The 19,064-nt window shown below is 38.8% G+C and overlaps 1 protein-coding gene across 1 annotated transcript in view; it reads right to left on the bottom strand.

Moving 5' to 3' along the window:
- LOC135481008 (centriolin-like) overlaps positions 1-19,064 on the bottom strand; it is a 53,359-nt gene that overhangs the window by 17,797 nt on the left and 16,498 nt on the right. Inside the window, exons 17-28 of the mRNA XM_064760939.1 lie at positions 17,937-18,041; positions 17,190-17,505; positions 16,224-16,373; positions 14,939-14,946; positions 12,410-13,049; positions 6,065-6,186; positions 5,171-5,236; positions 4,631-4,699; positions 3,619-3,782; positions 2,921-3,113; positions 1,547-1,753; positions 765-829 (exon numbers count right to left, since the gene is read on the bottom strand). Of these exons, the coding sequence (XP_064617009.1) occupies positions 765-829; positions 1,547-1,753; positions 2,921-3,113; positions 3,619-3,782; positions 4,631-4,699; positions 5,171-5,236; positions 6,065-6,186; positions 12,410-13,049; positions 14,939-14,946; positions 16,224-16,373; positions 17,190-17,505; positions 17,937-18,041 (2,105 nt within the window). The remainder of the gene's footprint in view (positions 1-764; positions 830-1,546; positions 1,754-2,920; positions 3,114-3,618; positions 3,783-4,630; positions 4,700-5,170; positions 5,237-6,064; positions 6,187-12,409; positions 13,050-14,938; positions 14,947-16,223; positions 16,374-17,189; positions 17,506-17,936; positions 18,042-19,064) is intronic.

Below are 19,064 nucleotides of genomic sequence, written 5' to 3'. Positions count from 1 at the left end.
TTTTACCCACAGATACATTCAGTGTGTATGTTACATAGGGGGAAGACAAATGATCTCGGCTGTACATGGGAAGGTCAGCTAGCAGCCTGTCATGGGTTTCCCCCGGGCTCCTCTCAGTTTCCTTCCTGGGACAAATGACCCAAAAGGCTACCACCAATGCGAATTTAAGTCCAGCTCATGCTGGCTTCCTCTTCAGACGTATGTAGGAAGCTCTGTCCAGTTTCCTCCCACCATAATGTTGGCCACGGTCATATAAGTGAAATATTCTTGAGTATGGCGTAAGACCACCAATCAAATAAATAAAATAAATCAAATAATCTTCACACATCTTCATCTAAGGCCGCATGAATGCTCTATGAGTTCTGTCGACAACTCCTAGCCACCAAAGCCATAGAATAAAAACATTTCAGTATGACAAACACTTTAAAAAGGAAAAAATGAGCAGCAGTATTTACATGTATTTTTATTTCTTTTTTGATTGATGTATTACACCGTACACAAGACTATTTCAGTTATATGACGGCAGATAGCCTCCTGGTGGGAGAAAACTGGGCAGAGCTCAGGGGGAATCTCATGATCATTTGCAGGCTGCCAGTAAACCTTCTCTCGTATGACCAGAGAGAAGAAGTCAGCATGCCGGTAAGCTGGACACTGAATTAGAACTTCTTACTTCTTATGTTATAGTGAGCTCAGAGAATACACTTAGATAGGGTCACTCTTAACAGAATACTGAAAGAAAATCATTCAGAGAAAAAATATCTCACTTGATTGTAGATTGTTTAGCCCTGGAATCCACTTCTCTGAATTCTTTGTCTTTCTTTGCAATAATCTGTACTCCAACAATAAAAGGCACATATAAATTTAATGCCAAAAAAAAAAAAAAAACCATTCTGAAAAACATTGATGATAATTTAAATTCTACTTCTTCAGACTTTTCATTTTCTTGCCTGGGTTGGCTGAAAAATGAAAACGTGAAACATTTTTCGAGTTAGACGTGAAAATAATAACCCGCAAGACGTGAAGGGTCAACCTGATTACCATGTCTACCTTTCACAAGAAAAATATTAATGATGTCCAACCTTCACTATGCAATTTTCAAGTTATTGTTTATATTTTGACAATATCGTGATTTTGTGTTTTTGAACAAGTTTAAGCAATGCTTTTAGCTGTAGACCTTCACAGACTTGACTTCGCACATATAGTCTTGTATGACGTCGTGTCTTGTAGCATGACGTAGGAATTTTAACGTTGACTCAACTTTATTGTGATGTCACTGTGCTGAGCTTGGATTGGAACATCATAAAACAAAATTTTTCCTTTTCTGACGTGGGCATGTAAAAACAAAAGTCATATCTAAGTCAGCCAGTGAGATATCACTTTCATCAGACATTTCACCTTCATACAAATAACACAATTGCGTAACTTTTTATACATGTATTAAATTAATCGGTCCCCAAAGTGCAAATTGCAACCTGAATGAAGATGTGGGGACTACTTTATAAGGTGACAAGACAAAACCTCAGAACACATCATGTAATGTAATCACCTGTGTTATCTCCTTGAGCAGCCGTTCCTGTGTGGACTTTTTCTGACTGAGCTCCCTGACCTCTGCCTTGAGTGTGGCCAACTCATCACTGACCTTCAGAAGCTCTTTCCCGGCGTCATTTGCGCGCTTCTCCATCTCGACTGCATCACGCACTGTGCTCTGGAGACCGATAGAAGCCTGGTCGTAGCGACGCACAGTGTCACGTGCCTGTGGAGGAACACGGGTGAGCATTACAAATTTCATTCCTCACGCATACACAGCTGATATTTATTTATTTATATGATTGGTGTTTTACACTGTACTCAAGAATATTTCACTTATACAACGACAGCCAGCATTATGATGTAGGAAACCGGGCAGCGCCCAGGGTAAATCCACGGCCATCCGCAGGCTGCTGACAAACCTTCCAACACACAGCCAGAGAGAAAACCAGCATGAGCTGGATTTGAACTCACAGCGACCGCATTGGTGAGAGGCTCCTGGGTCATTACGCTGCGCTAGCGCACTAACCAACTGAGCCAAGGAGGCCACCCACAGCTGGTGCAACTGACTCGTCCTTTAATACTCAATATAACTGTCATTCATAAAATGGTGGTCAAGTTTATCTGTGGATTAAACTGACTTTTACTGACAAACTCTAGTGATGTATTCATGTGCTTACCATATTGGTGGAGCACATGGTAGTAAACGACCATGCAGTCCTGCAGGCAGGGGCCAAGAACCCCTCTATTAACTAATTATTCTAGTTCCTTTTAAACAAGATAACTAAGGATGTCAGACCTTAAATGAAGGCTAAATATCAAATACATACACTGTCAGACTTTAAATGTAGGCTAAATATCAAATACATACACTGTCAGACTTTAAATGTAGGCTAAATATCAAATACATACACTGTCAGACCTTAAATATAGGCTAAATATCAAATACATACACTGTCAGACCTTAAATGTAGGCTAAATATAAAATACATACACTGTCAGACCTTAAATGTAGGCTAAATATCAAATACATACACTGTCAGACCTTAAATGTAGGCTAAATATCAAATACATACACTGTCAGACCTTAAATGTAGGCTAAATATCAAATACATACACTGTCAGACCTTAAATGTAGGCTAAATGTCAAATTCATACACTGTCAGACTTTAAATGTAGGCTAAATATCAAATACATACTCTGTCAGACCTTAAATGTAGGCTAAATATCAAATACTGTACATACACTGTCAGACCTTAAATGTAGGCTAAATATCAAATACATACACTGTCAGACCTTAAATGTAGGCTATAGTGTATGTATCAAATACATACACTATTTGAGACTCCAGCCAACACGAGAAGCAGGTATGAAAAGTTTCAAATTTACACACCTGATTGCGAGCATCTTTCAGGTTTTCCGTACACTGTTTGAGCATACGATCCGAGTCCCTCAACTCCCCTTTTCTCTTCACCAGGGTTTTCTCCAAGCACTCTATCTCATTCTGCAGATATTTCTGTTTCTGTTTTGCTTCTCTGTAGTCAAAGTCATCGTCAGTGTCAGAGTCAAACTGTTCCATGAATTTCCTGTCATGAAATCAGACATTTTGTGACATATATAAAATGTTTCATGACTTGGATTAAATGCTTGTGTCAACGTCATTTTATTCATACCAACGTTAAACAATGTTACTATGAAATATACATGTACAAAGGACTTAGTAAAAGTAGTTATTAGGTAAAACAAGCACAATTTCAACTACCAACCAGCATGCCAGTCTACACTTTTGATAGATCAAATGCTGTCTTCATATAGACAAATATTCTTGAGAGCGGCATGAAAAGTACAGGCCGAGAGGAAGCCAGCATGAGCTGGATTTGGATTTAGAGGTCTTTGACTCAAAATTGGGAAATCACTGTTCAATGACACAACAATTTCTGAGGCTCCAACTCATAACTTGAAGTCTTTAGCCTCGTCACTGAGGAACACAGTATTAAGATTTTTATTTCAGAGATGGAAATTAAATCTATGTTTTTGTATTTCTTGACGGTGATGGCAAAAACAAATCTTCTTTTTATCTCCTCCACTCACCTCCTCTTGTGGAGCTTGCTGTTTCTGGATTTCAGAATGGCCAGTTCTTCCTGTGCAGCACTCTTGTCCAGCAACAGGCTCCGCTCATCCTTCTTCATCCTCCTCATGTCCTTCTTCTGTCGCTCTATAGCCAGGTCTAACCCTTCAAGGTCACTACGGCGTTCCTGATGAATATTCATCAACACTCATTAATATTCACAAGTAACATACAAATACCTTTAAGTCAGAAGTCAATTCAAAATTAAATGTTCCTTTGAGTCATAATTACCCCAAGAATTTAAATTTGGGAAAACAGAAAAAACTGAGCCAAAAAGGTTGTTTTTAAGAACTATTTTTTGACACCTTTGACACTTATTTTAAAGGAAAAGAAAACTTAAATATCAAACAAATACCATTGAAAAGAGTATGCATTTCCTCGCAGGTGCATGCCATAAAAATTTTAATATGTACCTCAAGCTGAAAAATTATAAATAAAGTCAGCACCAAACTCCAGTGTGGGCGACTCCATTTTGCCTAAGAACTTAGTCCTGAAGCCTTCTGTGTTCGGAGCAGAAATGCCATCGGAAACCGCCGAAGTACAGTTCATACATTTCCGGTAGAACTCTTCTTCCCAGAAGGTAGCAAATAGTACAGTTTGTTTTCCACTTGACGTGCCGGAAACCGGAATGTTGGACGTAGGTTCAGAGCTTACACGAACAAGCCGGCAGTTTTAACGACTCTCATTGGCTGAGAGGCAACACACCCCCAGTAAAAATTACAGCATGTAAAAGATGGAGGACGCAATGGAGTTAGCGATTTATGCCAGCTTTGCCGTTTTCAGGCCTTACATGTTGCAAGAGGAAAAATCGCAAAATTATGCAGTAGGCACCACCAGATAGAAAAAAAATGTGCTCTTTTCAGCCTATAGTGTCATTGTTTTAACTTTTCTTCTCCTTTAACAATTCTTGTCCAAGCTAAAATTCATAAGATTCAGAAGCAAAATACTCCTTTCCTGATCAAAATTAAATCCTACCTCGAGTTCAGCGATAAGTCTCCTGATGAGCCTCTTCTCTTCATCTTCTGACAGAGATCCTCTTCGCAACTAAAATATAAAACAGAAAGAAGATGAAAGATGTCATCATTCACATGGTTCCATGAAATCAGTTATGTATATCTGACAGAGGAGTGGTCAAATATATTCTCCTCTTCAAACAGCAGAGAATTGCTGCATTTTAAGCCAGCTAAATCTGCTCTTTAAGTTGATCTGTACAGGTATGTGGGTTGCTTGGTCAGTCAGTAAGATTGTTGACACCCTCTTTTTACATAGGCCGTTCACTTAACAAGGGGCCAAAACAAGAGGCCAAAACAAGGGGCCAAAGAGATTTGTTTTAAACCTACATCAACTAAATTCACTTACCAAGAAAACCTTGTTATCACTACTTTTTAACTTTTTTTTCTCATCTTCTTTCCTATGTCCAAACAAAGCCTTCAAATTAGAATGAAAATAGTAATTAAAAAATACACTCTAATATTCACCACATTAAGTTAGAATAAAAACCACATGAAAACTTACCCTGTCTTTTTTCAGCAAGACTTGTAATTCTTTTATTTTCTTCTGTAAAGATGCAATGTAGTCCTCCTACAACAGAAGGAACAGAAGAATTTTCCCCTGTAGGATACATACTGTATTTCACTTTCAAAATTAGTATTTCTCAATAACACATTTGGCTTGATTCTGCCCGATTCATCTACTATGTACGGCCACTTAAGTGTTGCTGTTCTCAAGTGTGACTAACTTCTCATCAGAAAAACTTACGTGTTGACATCATCAGTGTTATCTTACGTGCTGCCTGCATTTTCATATACTAAACTTCAGATGAAATAAAGTAAATGTTGGAACTTCACTGGTGAATTCTGAGCCTGGGTTGTTTGTTCTGAGCCCGGTTGTTCGTTCTCAGCCAAGTTGTTCATTCTCAGCCCGGTTGTTCGAAAGTGTATTAGCTAATCCTGGTATTAAGTCATATTTTATATTTAAATTTTTAGCAAAACTCAGCAGCCAATGCAGTTCTCCAAAGTCAAAGTATAATAATAGCAGATTTGGATCATATTTCATATAATTTTTCAAAATTATTTTAGTCTAAGTACAAAACTGAAGACTTGGCTTAAACTTAAATCTGTTTTAAGCTTAAAACAACCAAGCCCTGCCATGTACAGGTATTTCACATGGAATTTTCAGAAATTTTAGGTCCCAGGCTAAATAACCTACTTGTTGGTCATACGTACAATTGGAACTGATTGTGTTTTCAAGGCATTGGCAGCACAGACCCCATGACCTTGAAAATACAGTAAAGGTGAAATAACAAAAATAGGTCAAGGTCAAGGACAATGAAAAAGAAAAGGGGTTTATGTATTTTTGCTTTGGGTTGAAAAGGAAGTGAGAAAACCCACAAAATCTGTATTGTCTTACCATCTCATGATGGTCAGGCACATTACAATACAGGTAAGAGTCTTCACTGCCCTCTCCTTCCTCCTCTGGCTTCTTCAGTATACCCCTCCTTGGGACCCTCTCCATTTTACTACTGGCTGCTCCTGCAATATGAATATGCATCAGGTAATCTAAAAAAAAAAACAGTGATACAAATGCATGTGTGTAAACAAAAGTATCTTTTCACTGGAAGAGCCTGTCATATGCAGTACAAGCACACAAGCTTTGTTTTTCCATTACAACACACGTATACTATTTAAACAAAAAACATCAGTTTGCCTTGATGCATGTATTTATCCAGAACATGACCGTATAAATGTGAATGGGCTGTTCACGAAAAATGTTATTCAACTTTTGCGGACATCGGTTTACAGGTAACCTGCCTCGCTGTGTTCTCTAAACGAAAAGACACCTCTTTCCTTCGGAAAACTTTCAAGTTCACAAACAAGCTCCTGTTGTTTCTTTCTTGTCCATCTACTCAAAATAATTTTATGTGAAAGTTTTCATATTCACATATTATAGTAAATGTACACAAACCTTGCATCAAAATATTTCTGACAGGTCACAGGGTACGATTGGATTTTAAAAAAAAAATTTTATCAATAAAAGAGTTCCAACTTGAAAATTCGCTATTGGTGTGGCTCATTTATATGGGATATCCCCCAGTCCTTTTATTAACAGTAAATTGAAGTCAATAAACTTTTACTGAAGTGGTGGGATTCTAGATTTGGCCATTATTTTGAGCACCAAAAAAAAAAAAGAAACTCTTTCATCAGTAAGGATGTTAGCTTATGTAGAACTGCTCCCGCATGTGCATGTGTTGACAGGTGTTCTGCAAGTAACAGTCCATGAATGAATAATAATTAGGGTTAATGACCCAAAAATTCACCACATTATGATTCTGAGAGTTTGATTGATCTCAGGAAGGTTTTCTGAGATTTGTTTGGTAAAAATTTCAGAACCAAAAGTTCTGATTTGACTTGAATGGTTGTCCAACTGACTGAATTCCTAATAGCTGTCAGTCAGTCAGTCACACGATCAATCAAGCAGCCTGTGTATGAATAAGGCTGAATATGAACGGGAGACAAATGTCGTCACCACACATTCTTAGCTGATACTAGCACAGATAGGTGCGGCTCAACTTACTCCATCTATGAATGAAGTACAGAAAGTAGGACAATCCAAAACTTGGCACACTTATATCCACACCTGCAACTAATGTGTTAATTGGAGCAGGTAAACTCATTAATAGACCTAACAACCACAGGTAGGTCACACACAGGTAGAGCAGTTATTATCAGACATGTAAATGCTCAAGACAAAGTCTTTTAGTTTTTTTACAAAACCAAGTTTTAATTTAGGGTATATACTGGCACAATGTAAAACTAAAGATGTACTTCTTTGGGCACAAATTTTGTGTAAAATAACGGTTTGCTACATTTACATGTATAATTAATAAGTCAACAGGTGCAAGAGTACCATTTATTTTGAAACACCAAAAGCAATATTCTGACAGCAAACAGCCGGAGTTTGATTTGTTTGATTCATTGGTGTTTTATGACGCACTCAAGAATATTTCACTGATATGACGGTGGCCAGCATTATTGTGGGGGGAAACCAGGCAGAGGCCGGGCAAACCCACCACCATCCAGAGGTTGATGGCAGACCTTCCCACTTAGGGTCGCCAGTGTATGTACATGAATATGCATTTCCTGTGTTAACCAATGAAAGGTAAAACGTCAGAACACATGTAAACTGTCATTCACAAGGATAATTAATACACTTATAAAGCTCTCAGCCTGTCTCCTCAAAAGTATCAGAAGTGACTATATTTAATATCTGTTAAATAAAATCACACAGAGCATATATTTAATTTAACTTTATAATAAATGTCCATACCTAGGTACATGTGATGCACATTTACCTTTAGTTACATGTGATGTACATTTACCTTTAGTTACATGTGATGCACATTTACCTTTAGTTACATGTGATGCACATTTACCTTTAGTTACATGTGATGCACATTTACCTTTAGTTACATGTAATGCACATTTACCTTTAGTTACATGTGATGCACATTTACCTTTAGTTACATGTGATGCACATTCATCAACCACACAAGACTGCACAAGTAACTGAACATATAAATTTGTGAAAATATAACAGAAATGGTAACTTTACCTTTATCATGTAACTGGATAGTTATCAAGATCAAATCTGAGAATTAATGAAGCACGTTCATATAGATCTGACCGAAGTAAACTCCCTGACTGGCGAACCTGCCCATAGAGACGTCCAAAACTTGCCAGTTAGTAAACATTCGCTTAAAAGTATCTAAAAATTCACACAAAACTGTCCAAAAATGGCTAGTATGTCACAAGTACACCACACTCCTTCTGGTTAAAGTGTAAAGAGGTAAAAGAATTCCGTTCACACTTTTGGAGGCAGCTGTAAAGGCTCGGTTTGCTCCTTCACCCCTTCTCAGATGCTCATTGTGAAATGCTGGCTCTTTAATGAAACGACATCAGTTTACCATGTGATAACCACCACAACTTTCAAATTCCCCTTTTGGCTAAAATGTCAAGAGGTGAAATAAGTACACCACACACTTTTGGTTTAGCGTCAAGAGGTGAAACAATTCACATAGAAGACAGTTTCACAGCGGTAATTAATAAATCCATATCGTTAGCCACAACTTGTGAAAAAAATCATCACATTTCTACAGCTATGCCATTGACACTACAAATGTATAACACTAGGCAAATGATCCAGGAAACAGCTGTGCAGAGCTCCGACTATGGAAATTCTAGACACCTGGGTTGAAGATGAGCACAGGTAGCAAGATGACATCCAGGGAATTACATGTCACCTTTTAACAGGGACGTCACAGACAATATCTGGTCAAGGGCTATTCCATTCAGCAAAGCCAACAGCAACAACAACAACAAGCCAGACTCTCATATAACGAAAGACATTTCCAAAGGGGCAACATACAGACAGTGCTGTTAGTGTTATGGAGCAGTTCAATAGCCCTGGCCCATTGCAGGTACTTGGGTGGGGGTGGGGGTGCTGTTAGTGGGACAAGCACAGGCCTATCTAAGCCCATGTAATGGACAGGTAAGCTGTTTGACCTGTATTGTTGTCTACCTGTGCTAACAAGTCCAGACAATCACACACTTCACAGGTAAGGGGATCAGCCTGATTAACTTCAGGTACTTCAGCATGTATATGGTCTAGATATTTAATCACTCTCTGGAGGGGAAGGGGAGTGGGGGGGGGGGGGGGGGGGGGGGTTAGACTACACATAAGGAGGTTGGGAGAGATGAGAAGCTAATAAAAAAGAGAAGACTTTAGGCCACACCAATTTGATTCATTGTTTTACAGTCAGAATAAATCAATTTTTCAATGTCGGAGAAGGTATAAAAATAAAACCAGAAAATCATCTAAGCCTGGTGGAAAATATATATACTGACTGCCTGTATCTTGGTATTTTTCCCTGCTGAAGACATGTAAGTATTTACATGATGGGAAAGCTTTAAAAAAAAGAACAGAAAAATAACAAAAACATTATGACAGAAAAAACATGACAGAAAAACTGAATTTTCAGTTTTATTCGGATTCGCCTGTAAAAACACAAAAATCAAACTGGTGTCGCCATAGACGAAAAACTGTCTTGGATGAGGAAGCATGAGGAACTCACGTATGTCATAGAGGATATAACACTGTGTAAAAAATATAATCTATTTTCACATATAATTCAGGGTCAAAATAGCATAGGTTTTGCCTGCTCCAGGCATGTTAAATTTCTCCATGACAGGTGGATTTAGCCGTCATGGTTACCTATGGGTATATACGTGTAGAATTTATTAATGCTTGCTGTTGAGACTAGTGGTCGAGAAACATTCTCAAGTTGTGCCAGAGAGCAGGAGTAGAGACATGCAATGAATTGTAAGTTGAATGGCTAAAAGTTTGTGTTCCTTATAGTACCATCACAGGAAAGGTTCTAATCCAGTAACACCCTGTATAACTCAGAGGTAATGCATGTAATGTGATTCCTTATAGTACCATCTCAGGAAAGGTTCTAATCCAGTAACACCCTGTATAACTCAGAGGTAATGCATGTAATGTGATTCCTTATAGTACCATCTCAGGAAAGGTTTTAATCCAGTAACACCCTGTATAACTCAGAGGTAATGCATGTAATGTGATTCCTTATAGTACCATCTCGAGAAAGGTTCTAATCCAGTAACACCTTGTATAACTCAGAGGTAATGCATGTAATGTGATTCCTTATAGTACCATCTCAGGAAAGGTTCTAATCCAGTAACACCTTGTATAACTCATAAGTAATGCATGTAATGTGATTCCTTTAATCCTCTATTTCTGCAGCCCTCATCCACCCATCCCCTCCCCCACGCTTCCTGCCCCACCACCACCTCTCACCCTAAAGGAATTAACGCATTTGACTTTCAACAGTCAGTGAGCCAAGCATTGTAAGTACACAGGTTTTTTCTATTGGTAGTGGAGTCAAACCAGCAAACACCTTTATAGCACATTAACCACAGAACAAAATTCAACATACACATGAAAAGATTTTGTGACCGGCCATAAAATGATACTGACAATGAAAGCGTAATGCATGTCCACAATGCGTGTCGTTGAGAAAGGTTCCAGGAAAGTTAATGTTTTTCTTGTTGCAAGTATGCAAGCTCAGATTAAATACAGTAAAGCTTGTTGGTTATCTGACGCCTCTTTTTGTGGAAAATCTATCAGCTATATCACGGCTTGGAAAGTTCACAAGTTTTGCTGCCGATTAGGTGTCAGATTTTGAGGTCGTTGGTTTGAATCCTTGGTTCTAGACTGCAGACATTCATTCATTTGCAGTATAACTTGTGCCAAAATGTTCACAAGGTAAAAACACTGTCAATTCAATATTATGGACGTTAACATAAAACTCTGCTTCATGGCATCTCACTGTCTGCTTGCCGCTGCCACATGCGACTGAAGTGCCGCATGTACGAGGTCTCAAATTCCTCTGAGCTAATCTATGCTCACATATTTCGAGGTGGTAATGTATTACATGTGCCTGATGAATGCAAGAGAACACTAGTCATATCTGGGATATAGTATCTACCCATACTATGACCCAAATAAGCTCTACTTGTGAAGTGTTGCTCAGGTTTCAAATAAAGACCTTCTTATTACCTCTGCATCAGCTACTATCGGTTATTTGTGCTAGTATATAATAATAATAATAATATCTTTATTTATCAAAGGTAGCTTGGTCAGTTTACAATGAAACTGTTCTTCCCCAAGGCCTTCACTGAGAAAACAATAAACATGTACTTCACAGTCCTGCCAAAACATATACATATAAAAGAAGACAAAGCACAGTGTAGTTTGAAAAGTGAAGCTACATACATTCATACATACAAAAAGCAACAACACAAGTAGTGGGAGATGGAAACTGAGTCATTTCAGCCAGTCAGACAAGATGTAGTGCTCTTGAGGTCAGACGTCAAAGTAGTGTTAGTAACATTTTCAGGGCAAGAGTCCATGCTATACCCTGAGAGCAAAATCACAACTATCAAAAACAGTTTTTATTTATATATTTGATCAGTGTTAATGGTGAAGCCAGGTACCAAGTTTCAACATGCCTAATGTGATGAACTGAAAGTGGGTAAATTTATTTATTTATTTATTGGATTGGTGATTTACGCCATACTCAAGAATATTTCACTTATACGACAGCGGCCAGCATTATGGTGAGAGGAAACAGGACAGAGCCTGGGGGAAACCCAAGACCATCCGCAGGTTACTGGCAAACCTTCCCACGTATGGCCGGAGAGGAAGCCAGCATGACCTGGACTCGAACTCACAGTGACCGCAGTGGTGAGAGGCTCCTGTGTCATTACACTGCGCTAGTGCACTAACCAACAATGGACTCTTTTGAAAAAGATCGGTCCTGAAAACTGATTCTTGATGAATTGACAAACAAGGTGTAACCCTTTGATGCTGGTTGGAGGCTTAAGGTGTCTCTCAACATTTTCAGAGAAGTATTTATTTATTTGATCGACTTTAATGCTGCAATGAAGAACATTACACTTCTTCCCTTATACGAAAGCAGTTATGCTTATGGGTGGAGAATGCTGAGTATTAAAAAAAATACTGACAACAACAGTGTTTGTATTTCATATAGTGATACAATATCAAAATACTGCCTGTACAACATAAACATATCTTTCAGGAATGATCATACACAATAAAATACATGTAGATATAAAAAAAAAAATCCATACATTTTGAAAGAGCACATGTACTTACGTATTGGGCTGATCGGCATCAAAATAGTAGGTTGCTGACTGACAGGGGGTGGAGCATCAGTTTGAGTGACAGCGTCATTCAAGTTACCAGGGGCATACACAGGTGTCACAGGAATGAACATGGGCTGACCAGGCACAGCTGAGACAGGTGGGTACATCACTGGGGTGCCTGACGCCCCAGAGGGGGCAACCTTAGGGATTGGATCTGCTGGTATGGTCGGAGCTTGGGTCATGAAAGTGGGTGCAGCTATCTGGTGTCTGTCTGTGGAGTCGGCATACTGGTGAGGAAGCGGCATGGAATGCGTGTCACGATGATGTTGAGGCGGGACAGGGGGTGGCGGCATCAAATCCCGAGGCGCTGGCATGGTATGCTGAGGCACTGTTGAAGTAGGCATCACTGCTGTGGCGCGACCACTATGTGGCTCACGCTGGCCTGGGCCAGCCCGGTGCACGGGGACTGGCCTTATTGGGGAGATCTCTGGGGTGGGCTGGAGGTGATCGCCTGTAGCCCCTGGGGGATAGGGTAGCCAACCTGTGGGGAAAGCTCTACCAGTTCCTAAAACACACCACAATGTGACGTACACCATGAGCAGATTATCATCCATTATCATAAACAGAGAAAGTAAATTGTTGTATTTCACCTAAAGTTTAGTATTTTCAAAGAAACACATTTTACTTGATTCTGACCAATTTATCCAAGTTATAGGGCCATTCAAATTTTGCATTAATTTTTTATCAGAAAAACTCAATGTGTTGGCATTTTATGGCCTTTATGTGCTTCTGAAAGTGCATTTATACTGACCAAACCTTAGGCGAAATAAAGTATATGTCACCTCTTGAAATCGTTCAGATTATTATTATTCTTGGTCAAGTCGTAAAATTGCAATATCTCCAAAACTGGTAAAGGTAGAAAAAGAAGTCTTAATAAGGAACATATGAAGAAACATTTGACGTTTTCTGCTGTTTTACCAGTCACTTCATTTGGCCCCCATTTTGAATTTTATTGATAAGCTAAAAAACTTTCTCCAGTTAAATCTACGGAGATAAACTTTTCATTTTCAGTTTTTAGGTGGATCGCCCTACGTACATTGTAAAAAAGTTTTAGTTTGGTATGCAAAAAAGGCCAAAAATGACCAATGAACTTGGCTCCACAAGTAGGTCAATTTTTCAAGTTGCTTAAAATCACTAAACAAGCACCCTATCTGGTGCCCCTTGATGTCACAATTACAAATGTACAAGAACTATTTTTGTACCTTGTGCTGTTCTCATGTCATGATAAAAAACAACAAAAATTGGACAAAACAGGCCTATGTAAATAACATGGGAGCTTTGTGCTAGACTGCATGAAACCATTCAATGCAGTTTACCATGGGAACGCATTTTTTTCCATTATCATGAACTGTACAGACACCAGCCTACAAGAAGTGGTAAAAGCCTAGTGACGTGGATCTAAGCAATGCTGTTAGATAACAGCTTTACTTAATGTACATGTCTCTTGAAAACAGTAATCGCTGTATATGTCTCTTGAAAACAGTAATCGCTGTATATGTCTCTTGAAAACAATAATTGCTGTATATGTCTCTTGAAAACAATAATTGCTGTATATGTCTCTTGAAAACAATAACTGCTGTATATGTCACTTAAAAACAGTAATTGCTGTCTATAATTTCTGTATTTGACCTGAAGTTCTGTCAATGTCTATGTCACTCATTTTGCTTAATTTTAAGTTCTGTTCTTCAAACTGCTTCAAGATTTTTCTTACAGGTACGATGGTATCCTACTGAAAAAATGTGAGTTTTCACAAAATGTAATATTTAGTTACCTTTATGTCCAGATAATGCTTCCAGTTTTTATACTAATTTTTATTATTGTTTTTTTCAAGTGTTTGTTATTCCTTTATTTACTACTTATCCTCATAATACATTCATACTCAATCAGCCAATGGAATTCTTCCAATACACGATAGAAAATATGCAAGATTTTCAGCTAAACTTTAATCCTGATTGACCGTTATCTTTTCCCAAATATTTAATTTCAACTTAACATCATAGTGAAACGTAAAGTCTGCCACAAAGCATTGGATTTAAAATTACTTTAAACACTGAATTTTATGGTACTCTACCAACCAACCAAATACACAACACCACACCTCCATATTATACCAGTGTTGGTGGCGGAGAGGTTAAAAAATTTGTCTCCATACAAAAAATAAGAATTGTCCAATACTAATTCCTCATGTAAGAACAGTGGTTCATATCCTCACTAATATTTATTCATTACAACAATGGCTCCAAGAGAAATTTCGTCCCAGCAAAAAATGTTAAAACAAGATCACATTTCCAGCCACCAACCATAAGATAAAAAATACAACATCCACATTCGTATCTGAAATCTGAGTTGACAACAGTCAAACACAACTAGCCAGAACCATGCCAGATCATCACATACATGTACAAAACAGAGGGACAGCCAAAAGCATGGATTATGCACTGGTTATTAGTGAGAACAGTATGAGAGATGCAAGCAGTACAGAAGAATCTTAAACAACACCACACAAAGAATAAAAATTTAGAAATAAAAGATGAAATTTAAAAATAATGAAAATAATAATAAATAAAAAAGGTGAAAATTTAAACAGGTGAAAATTTAAACAGGTAAAAATTTAAAAACTAAAAAATTAAAGAAAGAGGTAAAAAATTATTCATTTATTTATTTATTTGATTGGTGTTTTACGCTGCACCCAAGAATACATTACTTATACGATGGCACCCAGCATTATGGTGGGAGGAAACCCGGCAGAGGTAAAAATTAAGAAAAGAGGTGAAAATCTATAAACTAGTACAAATGGCTCTGTGTAAAATCAAAACAAACACAAAAGTCAAACGATCTATGGAGAAACAACAGACATTTCGAAAAAATGCCCTGCATGATCAATGTACATTACCCTGTTGTACGTGGATAGGTCTGCCAGCAAAGTGCGAATGGTTATGGGTTTCCCCTAGGCTTTGCCTGGCTTCCTTCCACCATACAGCTGGCTGCACTCGTACAGGTGAAATATTCTTGAGTACAACGCGAAACACCAATCAAATAAATAAATATCATACACTACACTTTGTATTCAGTTCATTTTTTAGATTGGTGTTAAACACCATACTCCAGAATATTTCACTGTTACATACGACGTAATATCCAGCATTATGACTTGAGGGAACTCACGACAATCTGCTGGTTGCTAGAATACCTTTGAACGCACAGCTGAAAAAGACGCCAGCATGCACTGGGCTTGAACACACAGAAACTGTATTGGTGCAAGACTCCTGGGCTAACATGCTAACCACTCTCATCCACAGAGCCCCTGCAGGATCAAGCACGAGACAGGCACCATCCAAGCAACAACAACAAAAACAGAAACAACGCCATCGGCCATATAGAACTGCCCACTGCAGTGAAAGAAGATAACACAATACGACCATAGTCAGTCAGGCAACGCCAATTTTATTTTGTGTTTAATGGGCAAGCCAACCAATTAAAGAAATGGAATAAAAATAAAACTGAAAATCCACCTCATTTTTTTTCCTGTTTTTTCAAGGTTTCCCATTCACGTAAAATATGCTGGGACAGTCCACATTTCCCACAAATTAGATGATTTTTACATACTTTTGCTTTTATAGCCTCCTTCGAAATTGGAAATAGAATTGCCCATAAAACAACAATTTAAAATGGCATGGCCTTACCCACGACACGTGAAAACATCATATCAAATTAGAGAATCAGTCACAATGACATTCAAATCCATAAGCCACATGCAGACCAACCCATCAAGTCATCATTGAGGTTAAGGTGAATGTCAGCAGGATCAAACATGCAGTAAGGCTCTCCCATCTCCGTGGCACAGTGCACCGTCCCATCACCAACCCCTGGGGGGTGCAGGGTTGCAGGGGCCAAGGGAACAACTTCCTGTGCATCTTAGTAAGGCAGTGACAAATAAAAAAAAACACTCAAGTGAGAGCAAAGCCAGAAATGCATGCAGATAGGTTAATCACTTGTCTGAAAAACTTTCAACTCTCTGAGCATAGCAGGGGAAAGTTCAAAGACACTACTACACAATGAAAATCTTCAAACTTTTCAAACTACAAAGCATTTCTATCAGTGGAATTTATGCATACAATTATTCTGAAAATGGCACTAAAAAGGATGTGTTTGTGTAAATAAAGAGATAAAACTGTGCAAATTATTTCTCAACACCCCACTGTTCTCTCAGAATGTTTCAAAATGCTGGCTACATAGGCGGTTGAAAAGGTTGAAAAATTAGACTATGCATAGTATATCAGGTGTTTAGTGTTGTTCTCAACACATGGAAAAGGTATTTCGTGCCAGAACTCAGAAGTCAGAACGCCTGCACCAACAAGAACAGTGTGCTCGAGAAAAATATATGTAGATGCTGTCTTTATCTGATTTCTGACAAATAATGGCCAGTTTCACAGCCACAACTCATTGATCCACAGGAATCTATTGATTTCCCTGATTGTGGTTTGAAAAAAAACGTTTTACTTACAATTCATATGGCTGTGACCAGGTTTACAGATTTTACCTGGGAGTTGGGTTAATCTTAGAAATGTGTTTTGAGGCTTGTTTGGAAGGTTGCACAGGAAAAATGTAAGCTTCAACACCTGAAGTAGCATTTTATGATCTGTATTTTGCCTCTAAAAATCCACTGATTTTGACGACACACACATTACTCAAACCAAAAAAAAAAAGGCTTGAAAACACTCCATCCTTACCTCTGATATTGGCCGCACCCATACCTGGTGGCCTGTATGGGACATCATGCGACCTGGCAGGCTGGGATGGGGCCCCATAGGGGGTTTGGGGATCAACATCTGGGTGGCCGGGGGTCATCTTGGCTCGTGGTGGGGAGCCAGCCTTCTTTTCCCGCCTGTCAGTGTAGGTTGTTGGCCCCCGTGCAGTGCCCCCATAGCGGCCCAAACCGGTCCTGCTCTCACGGTGGTCAACAAACTGATCGGTCTGACTGTCAAGCTGGTCACCTGCTTCTCCTGGTCTGGTCGGGGTAGAGTGAAGAGGGGTCGGCTGGTCAACCTGAGGAAAGACAAGACCAAAAAAAAAAACAGTCAGCTGTCAGCTACAGGCCACACAATACCAATTTTTTTCGAATCGTGTCATTACTATTAGCCGGAATGACATCCCGGTGCAAAAATGACTCCACCTTTTCCTGACAATGTCGGGCTAATTATTAAATCTTTCATTTGTTTTCAATTATTACACCCTAGTTTTGTGGCACAGAAAAATTGTGATTTCTTCAAAAACATGCTTCACTTTCTGCATCAGAAGTTTGCAGTGTACGAAATTCAAACCCTCCAAAACTAGACAAGTCTAACATTCCCCCATCCCCCACCCTCCAGCACTACACGTTGCCTAATTCTATCAAGCCAAAATTAACAACCACTAAATGGTCTACCTTACAGTTGGAGATGAGTCACAATAAATCATTTTATTGATGCTGGTCTTACCTGACGTGGCGCCCCCTGGTGGCCAGTGGGTCCAGGCTGGGGATGATCTGCCCAGTGCTGATCCGTGATTCTGGAGGTGGTGTCCGGAACTTTGCCTGGTCCAGTCTGACAAATGTGAATACTATGATTATCATTTATCTACATTGATTTCTATTTCATCTAAAGTTTCATATGTACTATAATTCTTCAACCTTTTTGCATGTTTGCAAGATGTTTGTCCAAGTACATTTTGAAGGCATTATTCTGTGTACAATGATAAAATTACTCTTTTTTGTAAAGCCTTGAAATCGGCCAATTCAACCAATGTAGTTTTGTCTCCAAAATCAACTTAAAAAATGCACTGATAGGTTGAGGAATTAGGATATAATTGCATACTCCGATATTTTTTTCTGATGAGAAATTAAAATCTTTAGTGGCCCTATAAAGTTGATGAATAAACCCGAATCAAGTCAACTTTCAACTAGGTGAGATACAGTAATGAATTTGATAAGTGTTGCAGACTTAAGGGTTACAGTACTAAAGTTTCGCCTAAAGCTTAGCATTTTTCAAGTGACACAATTTTTGCACTTACTGCATCATGCAGAATTACCCATAACTTGAGATTTTTGGGGGGCATGCTGTAATTTAGGCATCACGTCTTCCAGCAACCTGCATATAGTCGTGGGTTTTCCCCCGGGATCTACCCGGTTTCCTCCCACCATAATGCTGGCCACCATCATATACGTGAAATATTGTGGAGTACAGCGTAAAACACCAATCATATAAATAAATCCAGAGGTTAGGGTACCTCTAAACCATCAAAACGCCCTTGTATTTGTACTTATCTGGTGGGTAGCTGTCAAAGCAACCAGTTTTATGAACAGGGGCCAGACAATCTTAGTGATTTAGTGACAATTTGGTCTGCAGCAATAATAACGCCATAGCCAAATTTTTTGATATTTTTGCCCTAGTACTCCTTAATATTACACCTATATGATGAGGGGCAGCATTATGTTGGCTGTAACCCAGGCAGAGCCCAGTGGAAACTCATAACCATCCGCAGGTTGCTGTCATACTGTCCCATGCATTAATGGAGAGGAAGCCAGCATAAGCTGAACTTGAACTCACAGCGACCACATTGGTGAGAGG

Source organism: Liolophura sinensis, chromosome 13, assembly GCF_032854445.1.
Source record: "Liolophura sinensis isolate JHLJ2023 chromosome 13, CUHK_Ljap_v2, whole genome shotgun sequence".
Lineage (NCBI taxonomy): Eukaryota > Metazoa > Mollusca > Polyplacophora > Chitonida > Chitonidae > Liolophura > Liolophura sinensis.
This window is presented reverse-complemented; position numbering and strand designations above follow the sequence as displayed.